General features: G+C 38.4%; 1 protein-coding gene across 5 annotated transcripts in view; it reads left to right on the top strand.

Moving 5' to 3' along the window:
• The first annotated feature begins 2,761 nt into the window (after positions 1 to 2,761).
• The window catches only part of LOC139777639 (E3 ubiquitin-protein ligase RNF220), a 170,646-nt gene continuing 163,032 nt past the window's right edge, over positions 2,762 to 10,375 (top strand). The window contains exons 1-2 of one of the 5 annotated variants that reach the window (XM_071715203.1): positions 3,136 to 3,990; positions 7,482 to 7,595. In XM_071715203.1, coding sequence (XP_071571304.1) covers positions 3,922 to 3,990; positions 7,482 to 7,595 — 183 coding nt within the window. In that variant the 5' untranslated portion in view covers positions 3,136 to 3,921. Of the gene's footprint in view, positions 3,104 to 3,135; positions 3,991 to 7,481; positions 7,596 to 10,375 lie in introns of those variants that run through there. The other 4 variants (XM_071715200.1, XM_071715202.1, XM_071715201.1 and 1 more) reach the window with 4 other exon arrangements.

Genomic DNA, 10,375 nt, shown 5'->3' with positions numbered 1-10,375 from the left:
CAAAGTTTCAAAATTCAAAATGGCGGATCCCAAATGGCGGACATATTCAAAATTTTTCAAACAACGGGCGGATTTGCTTGAAACTTGTTATTTGGGGGTTTTTGGGGTCACTGATTATAAATCCGGTCTGATTTTAAAAATTTAAAATGGCGGATCCAATATAACGGACGAATTTTTTTAAAAACGAACGAATTCGCTTGAAACTCGATCGTTACTCGGGGGTTTTTGGAGTCGCTGATTATGAATCCGAAGTTGAATTTTAAACATTCAAAATGATGGATATAATATGGCGAGTGATTTGTTTAAAACAAATTATACATTGTAGACAAGTGTGTTGATCCTGCAGAAGCATTAGAATACCTTTTTATAAATAGTTCTTTATTACTGTTTGAGATAAAGCAGTGATGTTTTAATATCCCTGGTACAGCTGGAGCCTTGTCAAATCTTTTTCTCAAGAACTTTTTAATTTTTTCGTGTTCTTTGCGACTATAAACAAACAGTAATGAAGAACTATTTATAAAAAGGTATTCTTTGCAATTTCAAAAGGTGCCACTTTGCACTTACAAGTAGACATAATAACTTACATTTTAAGCCAAAGTAGAGCTTTTTCGGTTAAAACCATTTTTGGACAGAGGGGGTCTTCTTCTGACGTAGAATAATGCCCCATATATATATATATATATATATATATATATATATTATACTATTAATATGACTTATTATTATTATTATTGTTATTATTATTATTATTATTATTATTATTAAACTGAAATTACTATATGTACGATTTGTGTTACCAAGAGTTTTTGTACGATAGTGTTTAATATTTCAAAGCCTAGTTTTAGAGGGAATTGTCTTTTTTACATGCTTAAAAAATAAAAGTCAATTTTCGAACTTATTTTTTAGTAATTATACACATAAACTCTAAAGTTTTATAATCTATAATTAATAATAATAAATTGATGTCCATTTCTGTCAACGCAGGTTAATTTTAATCTTAGTTTAATTTACTTTTCATTTTTTCCTAGTTCTAAGTTAGAAAAAGATAGAAAATAAGTAAGTTAAACCGAGATTAATAATCTACATCATTTATAGAAATGGACATGAATCTTTCAAGTTTGTATGACGTTTTATCGACCGTAGAGATAAAAGAGTACTATTTCTTGACCACAGAAAGCGCCACGCATGTTATTCACGATTCACTGATGAGAATCAGTATTTTTTAAAGCAGTGATTGATAATTAAGAAAACTGTTTACATGGTCGAGAAATATATGTTTCAAATTTTCAAATAATTATAAGTAAGACGTTCCGCAATTATTTGAATAGGAATTAATAAATAATAAATACTTCTACCTCATAGTAGTTTATTTGATGCAAGTGTCTGTTTGTGATTCCTATTTTTAACAATAATTAGTCTGGAATTTTTCGATCTTTTGTCCTTTATAACATTCTTTAACACTGATTAATATTATTAAATAATTAAATGTTCTATACGTTCTAGCTTCTTTATCACCCACTAGATGTCGCATTCAGTCCACCATGTCATTAAAAATCGAAATTTTTTTTTAGTTTTTTCATTATACGAATATAGAAACGATTTTATATTAACGATATTTCTTTATATTAATTAACAGGTATTATTAATGGCTCAAGTGTATTATTGTAGTTGGTTTACCGATTAATTATCGGTAGTTGTTTCATAAATGAAATAGTTTGTAAATTCATAGTTTGGAAATATGAATCCTGAAGCCGTATACCCATTCAGCAATATTAGATAGTAATTAAATTAATTAATTACATGCGTGAAACTCGAAAAGGTTTCATCAACGTACATTTGATAATTCTTTAGGAATTGGATTGTAGGTTAATTGATTGCAAATCAATTATTTGTTTTGTAGTAAATAAATATCGAACAAATATATCTTGGCTTTATTTAGAAAATTTTCATGAAGTAAAATACATGTTATAAAACTAATTATTTGTGATTTTTTTACAATAGCGCATTTGAAAATTAATGTCATTTTCTTTCTTTTTTGGATTATTGACACTACTCTCCCTCCCCTTCTTATTAGTTTTCATCAATGTTTTTTATTTATCTTACATACGCCTGATTTAAACCAAAATCGTATGTTTTAATAAAATCTCGGAATAAAAAAAGTTTTTTTTATAAATTAGATCTTTTTATAAAGAGACTTCGTATTAAAGATATGTGATATTTAAATCTGGTATAAAAATATATTTTTTCTAATGTAAAAAAAATTAATAGATCGTAATGCGTGATTATTACTATATGTAATTATGAAGTATTAAATAATAATTATTAATGCGAAATAGCCAGTGAGATGTATTAACAAAAGAATTTTCAAATTATTACAAAACTATGCATAAACTAAAACAATCTAAAATAATGTGTCTATTCGCACTATGAATGTATCTGTGCTACATGAATCGTAATCTTTTTAACAGCTTTGCGATCGCGGTACATATTTTACGTTTTTCAACCGATATGAATTAAAGCAGAAATTTTCACGATATTTTCGAGACCAAACACTGTTTTATTTCAATTTTCTTATGCAATTTACAATTTACATATAAGTAGCGCTCATTGTCAACACCTGTCAACGTATGGAAATCTGAATCACGTTCAAAATGGAACACGGCCAGACGTTTCATTGGATCTCTGCCATCAGCGCGTGTTTAAACTTTCGAGAAGAAAGCAAGCGAAAGAGGGAACGAGGGATTCGAGCGGCATGTCATCAGGGAACGGCACCGAGGCATCGTCCGAAATCGAAGCGCGCGTCTTGCGGGAACCGTCGGACACACGGAAATCACCGCACGATGTTGCTGGCTGCGCGTCCCGTGCGCAATTGAGAGCCGCGGCGAGCGTCGCGCGTGGCTGCGCGGCGCGCGACTGCGCAGGTCACGCATGCGCGGCGACGCCTGAGCAGCCAGCGGTCGGCTACGGTGGCGCCAGTCATGGCGGCTGAAAACACACGCGCACGCTGCTACCGCCGCCGCCACCGCCGCCACCGCCGCCGGTCGGTGCCTCCACGCCTCTACCTCCTCGCCTCCGCCACCGCCACCGATCCCGCGACTCGTGGGTAAGTACCCTCACACTCCACGCTCCAATCAGTCTGCACTCGCATGTCCACGAGGTTGCTCGCACGGGCCTGGCGGCATCCTCTCTCTCTCTCCCTCTCTCGCTTCGCTCGCTCGCTCTCGTACCTCCCGTTCTGTCATTCTCTGTCTCGCTCTTTCCCCCCTCTCTCTCGTTCGACAGTCTATCTGTCTCTCTCCCCCCCTCTCTCTCTGTCGCTCTTTCATTCACCTGACTCTTGACGCGAGCAGTGCGTTACATAGCACGGGGGTGATACCGGTCGCCAGTCGAGGTACTGGTCGCGGACACCGCAGCCGTGGTTGAGGTTAGGTCGACTGACCTGTCGGGTCGTAGTAGTGGCGGGACGCGGCGCGGCGAATTTGAATTTTCGAACCCGCGGTTACCCGCGCCGTGCTTTTACGCGGTACTCCACCGCGGGGTGCCCGCAGATCGATTCGCGCGCGCGTCGCATTCGGAGGATCGCGGACCGTCGTCGCCGTCCTCGCCGTCCTCGTCGTCGTTGTTTTCCTGCCGGACGGCTGCGGACGGGTTTCGTGATTGTCGTCTCGTCCACGGCAACCACGGGCAGCCGTTGCGCGCGCCTGCAGATTAGGTGAGGCGACGTTAGACCGGACGCGCGTTTTTCGAAACGAACGGAAACGTTCTTGTGAGGACGATGCGCCGCGAGTTTTTATCGTCGTCGTCACCGCCGCCACCGCCGTCGTCATCGTTGACACTGTTACTGTCGCCGAGGTCGCACTCGCGTCTGGTGGAAACGCGCAGCGACGGAGACGAGCAGCGGGACCTGTGAGGTTTCTGTGAATGTTCTCGGACAGCCGCGTGCCGCGGCTAGCCGCCGCGCATCAGTTTCTCAGTGCACACGAGGAAAACGTACGCGTGCTGGTGATCAACATGTCAATTTCTGCGCCCGGGAGCGCCACGCGGAATCCCTGCCCGGTTTCCGCGTGTCGTGTCGCGTCGGCCCCGCGTTATTGTCGTGAGCTCGCGTGTTACCGCGCGCTACGCGTCGCGAGAGCGTGTTTCGCGGCTCGGGCAATGAGAACACGTCGTGGTCGTGGTCTGCAGAGAGAACATGCTCCGAACACCGTCGCTCCGAAGAGCGGAGCGTTTGGTTCGCGCGATTATCTCGCTTCGGAGTACACCTGCTGTTGACGAGAGTTCCGCGCGTTAACGACGATGAGAATGGTATCGATTAATGTTATCGCGGATACTCTACGACAAAAGTGGAACGATTACGAAAAATTTAGGGCTGTTATTCTTCGACAGCTTCGAAGCTTTGAAGTTAACTTCGAACCTTCGGAGTTTAAGGTGTCTCTTCGAAGTTTCGAAAAATATATATTTGCGACATAAGCGACACAATTGCAACATTGGAAATTTTATTCGCATTTAGTCATATCATTTTATAAATGTGTGCCTAATGCGATACTGTTACTATTATATTAATTAATAATTGTATAATTTTGATTCTTCGAAGCTTCGAAAATTAGAGGATCGAATATCGAAGCCTTCGAAGCAAATCACTAGCCCTAAATTGGAAATGTCATTAGATTACCGTACAGAAATCTTAAAAATTTATTCGCGCGTATCATTATTCGAACGTTAATATCGGATCGCGCTAAATTTACGCTATTCGTATTGGCTGATTAGATAAACGTTACAGATATTGGCAGCTGTCAACCGACAGTTTTATGAACGATTGACACGAGTTTCGCATCTCTTTAATGCAACTAACGAAACTCTTTAGCAAAATTTTGTAACATGCGACTTACATTATCGAATTATTCCTGCATACTGTAAAGTGATAACGAGATATCGTCAGAAATCTATAGACGCGCGGCAAACGGTTACGTTTTGCAAATGCGGGAACATGAAACCCTGCAGAGGTATTGCGTAAGTGCATTTGAATACGCACGAAAGATAAAAGGATTCGTGCATGAAGTGGCTCGAAACTCATTTAAACCCGAAATAACGTTTCCAATTAGTTGTCAATCCGATTGCCTTATCTTTTTTTGTATGAAATGATAAGACGTTGGATACACCTATTGGTTTAAATACCTTTAATACTTTGATCATACTAAATTGCTAATAGACTGATAAAGTCAATATCTATATTACATTGACTGTAATTTGATCCTTCTACATTATTCAATAATTGAAAGTTTAACTCAAGAGAGTTATGTTATTCGAGCGACGCAGAAATATACGAAAATAATATTTTTTTACTCTTGATTTAGACTTTTTATTGTTTTAATTCTTAATTGTGATTTCAGATTTATGAAGTAAAAATTAATTGATAGAAACACAAAAATTAGAGCCTTCAAGTTTTTTGTCAAGTCAATGTTCGCAAAATTGTTGTGCACATTAAGCTTCGAATTCGATTGCTACTCCTAAAAATGAGCATTTACATGCACAATCCTACTGACGTATTCACCATTTTTCATTACCGTTAATATTTCGCACGCGCGATTTTCTATATCGAGCGCAAGCATCGTTCAATCGCTGTCGCGAAAGCGAAGGCGATCTGGCATCGATCGGCGCAATTACTCGCGGATCGAATTCAATAGCTTTCTGGTTGAAAGGTTAGAAGTAGCAGAAATTGTCGGCAGATCGACACCCGATCCAACACCGGTGATTAATTGACAATCGCGATAATTAATGATACACGCGGTATACCGCGATCTCGTGCCACGACACGTTGATGTGTTCCATTAAATCGCGTTTTGCGGAAAGAAAATATCGAGTGAGTTATGAGCAGATCCGCTCGTATTTATTCATTTTTTATGGATAATTGCAGCGACTGTCATAACATTCGAGATTGTTGTTAAATATTTCCGTTTTGCGTGACGTGAGCTTTTAAGGATTTTAATAGTTCACCTTTATACATTTACTACTTCAAACAGTATATTTATCGTTTTTTAAACAACAATGGAAACTTATAGGATGAGTAGATTTTAACATATTGATAACTTAAGAATTCATATGCTGTAAATGCTCGTAATCTAAATTGCGGAATGTCAAAAGTTTAAAATCAGGCATCCTGAGAATTTGTAATGATCTAAGACTTTAAAATTTAATTAAGAAAATGAAGTTTTTCTTATGTGAGTTTGCAATTTTATTGTAATAATTACCGTAAGAATGAGCGAACCTGAGATTCTAGACATTTCATTGGATTTTGCCGAGGTCTTTACATGCATATTCAAAGCATAATTTCACGATATGCGGCAAATATTCTAATATTCTAGAGGAAACTATTTCGAGAAATGTAATAAAAATTAAAGAAATAGTTAATAATCACACAAATACAGTTTTAAAAGTAGACTATATCAATCGGGAATGTCGGTTGCTGCTGGACTTTATCTGACTATTTTATAATTAATTAAACTACTTTTGTGTACAACAGGTGCCAATACGAAATTGATAAAATTATAATTTCATTCCGCTGAGGAAACACGATGTAATTCTCATCGATGTAATTAATGCGCCACGACGTAATCCTCATTGACGAGCCGAGCTAATTTATTGAATTCGCTTCTCGATCGGTGACCTCTTATTTCCATTTTTGCGTGTTCTCATATTATAAAATCCGAATTGTTTGAATTGCAATTTTAATGAAGATAAAATCCGTACAAGAGATCAGAAATGGAAATTGACGGTGGAGTTAATTCGGTGGAGTTTAAATTATAAATTTACACGTACCATTTTTATATGCATTCTTTAAATAGTTTAAATCTATATAAGGTATCTTAATGTTACTATGTATAAATTTCAATACACGAATTTACAAAGTCTTTATGAATTATTTGTTATCAATGATTTAAGTATTGAAAACTATCTATTGATTTTTAACAACTTATTAAAAAAAAAGTAATTTAACAATCATCAAGATTAACATACATTCATAACTAAAATAGATCAAGTTAAACTTTCTGTTAAGTTAGATTTTATCTTCTTTGAGAAAGCTTTGCTAAAAAACATTTGCGCTTTTATAAAATTTATAAGAAAATAAACAAAGAAGGTCTATGAGAAATTAAATTGATGAAAATTCATCGATCGAGAAGTAAACGTATAACGTAAATCGCGCGAGGGGAATAGTCTGTTCATAACTATATCTATCATCATAGCTATGAAAATCACGAAGGTCCGATTAATTTGTAAATTCAATTAATAATTATTAATTGATGAACCAATATAAACGCGATCGATGAAGTATGCCCGATTATCGCGGTCGCGTACCCGAGATTCCGAGTTCACGCGAAATTCTCTTCGAGTCTCGCGTTGCCGAGCGCGAGAATCTAGAATAGGAAAACGATTAATCGACGAGAATCGACACGGAAGGAAGAAAACGACGATATATGTTTTAGATGGATAATTCTGCGTACGTACCGAATCACCTACCGCCGCCGTCTCTGGTCGTGTTCTCGCAGGCCGGAGGGCTGCCTGAGGCCTTGAGAATGCAAAGACCATTCAATCCACAAGTTAGTGTCCCATTGTCCTTACCCTTATGCCTATACGCCTCTGCATCTGCTTGCATTTACGCAGTTACGCTTATATTTACGCTTGCCTGCAACCTGCAACGCGCTGAAATGCCTTTTAACCCTTTGTCTCTCACAGATTTCGATTTTCTCGCACTCTAAGATTCTCATGTTTTTATGAAGAAGAAAATGTGATTGCGTGAACGATAGAGATAAATATATAGAATATAAATCGATAAATAGAGATAAATGGAGATCGAAACTCGATGTACTTATCTCTATTTATCGTGAATTGCGCACGGTGGACGTTGCGTAATTATGTGAGAAAAAAAGTAATGTTCCTGTAATTTTTTAACCACATTGAAGTCGACGAAAGGGGCAAGATTTAGATCGGAGAATTTGAAGGATTAAATCATTTTCACGTTTGCATCATGTGCAACGGAAACTGCACCGCGGTGATTCGAGCGTATCGTGTTTGACGGTAACATACGTCACTATTTGGCAGAAAAGCAACTTGAAATATGTACAAAATAAACAAATAACAAAAAAATAATAATTGCTCGCATTGATTTCGATGAGCCCGTCGAATTGCTCGAGTTACTTTCATCTCGCTTTTACATATCTGTGCCGCTTTACACACGCGAGTACTAATTAATGCACGCAATGAATAGAAATTCGGTTGTGTGCGTGTGTATAAATGTGAATGCTCGAATAACAGTTAATATCAAGTCAATGATGCGCAACTTTCTTCCGTCGAACAAATTGTTACCTTGTGTCTGTTTAGAATCAATTTATAAAGTGGAAAGAGTATATAATTAAGAAGTGTAAGCTTAAATAAAAGTTAGTTTATCAAATAGTTGTTTTTATATCCGTTAAAAGTGGAAATATACAAATTAGAGTCTGAAGAGAAACATATATCATGCAGATTGTGCATCATTGACATACATATAGCGTGTGTAGTAAGCACTAAAAGCAGAGAAATTAAAACTGTTACCAGTGGGATAAAGTAAGTATTTTCACAGGATCATAGTGATCCGTAACAACTTGAATTAGTTATAAGCATTGTTCACGGAGCAGCTGTTTATTTAATAATTTTAAAAGAAAATTAATCGTTAATAAATTTACAGCAATATTTTAATTAAAATATTACGTTAAAATGGTGACATCACCAGCCTTTGTAATTTTCTTACATTTGTTTCCAAATTTTATACGTTTGGCACAATCGCCGGGCGCGCGTATATCGATAACGAATTACCGAAAATACCGTTATTAAACTTCCGATAATAACAAGACTCTTTTAAATACAAATTTTATATCGCACACATTTCTATCTCATAACTGTGATTGCCGCAAATATTTAACGAACGGGCGTCGCGGTTAATTATAAGCGTATTCCGCAGCGTTTTTAAATGCTTGAATATTTTTCATACGTGCGGGACATCAATCGGGTCCGGATAACGCGATGCAGATACGGAACGGTAGATGCAGATAGCGCGATGGAATGAGGGAGACAGCGAGAGAATGGGTTGCATCAAAATTCAGCATCGTTAAAAAATGAGATAATTTTGGGGGCGAACCTAATTGTGGTGGCGCGGTGACAAAATACGCTCGCGTTTTACCCGCCCGCGCGGAAGCGAGCGGAGAGCGGGGAGGGCGAGGCGGGGCAAAAAAAAAATAAAAGATTATTGCAAATATGCAAGCGACGCGCGTCGCGCGACACCGATCAGGGAAAAAAGGGCCGGGGGCCGCAATTAAAATAATAATGAATACCTAATAAATCACTGATTGGACCGCGGGCGCAAATATGCCGGGGCCGGCGAACGCGAACCTCATTTCCCCGTATAAAAGAATAATAAACTAATCGCGGCGTACTAATACCCGCGCGTGTAACTCATCGCCCGCGTCATTATCGGCCGAATGAAATGTTTATCCGGAAACCAGCTGTCCGTTCTCTCGCCGATGAAATCATTTCGATACTTCCATACCGCGTTCCCTTAGCCGCAGCGGGATGACGAGTAACACTTTGCGCTTTTACGGTCCGAGATGAGTTTGATATTGAACTTTATAACAATTCTACCGCATAATTATATCGACAACATTTTAACGTTTATATGTTAAGGAAAAGTCAGTCCTGCATTGCTGAAAATCCACGTGAAATGAAATTGCGATATAATCCTGGAATATCCGAAATAATAAAAGTAATGTAAATAATCTTTCCTTTAAAGTCAAATCTCCTTTGGACTGTTACCGAGAATACCGCGAGCGTAACAACGTTTTCCTTTTATTTAACGAATTTAAAAAATAACTTTCTGAATATTTTTGAAATACGATGTCACGCCAAGTACTTGTGCATAATTAGGGGTTGAAACACTCGCGTCATTACGTTTCTCGACGAAGTCGAGGCATATAGCACCGTTATTACTTTGGCCACGTTTAAATACGATCCGATAATTCTAGCATTATAAATGTTACAAAATCCAACGCGTAGATGCTTCAGCCGAGCATTCAGTATGCGGCTTAATAGACTCGTCAATCACGGCGAATTGAATGATACAACCGGTACACGGGGGTGGAAAGGGGGCGGGCCGCGGGGGAGGGGGGAGGAGAAGAGCTTCAGGTTTTGACGGATTATTATAACACAGTGGTTTCGCGTTATTAACAGTATACCACCGCGCTGCTTTGATATTACATGCCATTCAGACGTAGCTGAAAGCGCGGAAATACCCACATGCTGCAAATGAGCTATCGAATTACGCGATTCAAACATTTTTTTTGCTCGTCGC

Source organism: Temnothorax nylanderi, unplaced genomic scaffold, assembly GCF_030848795.1.
Source record: "Temnothorax nylanderi isolate EJ_2023f unplaced genomic scaffold, tnyl_v1.0 TNYL_tig0156_pilon, whole genome shotgun sequence".
NCBI lineage: Eukaryota > Metazoa > Arthropoda > Insecta > Hymenoptera > Formicidae > Temnothorax > Temnothorax nylanderi.
The sequence above is the reverse complement of the archived record's forward strand: the minus strand, read 5'-3'. Positions and strand labels throughout refer to the sequence as shown.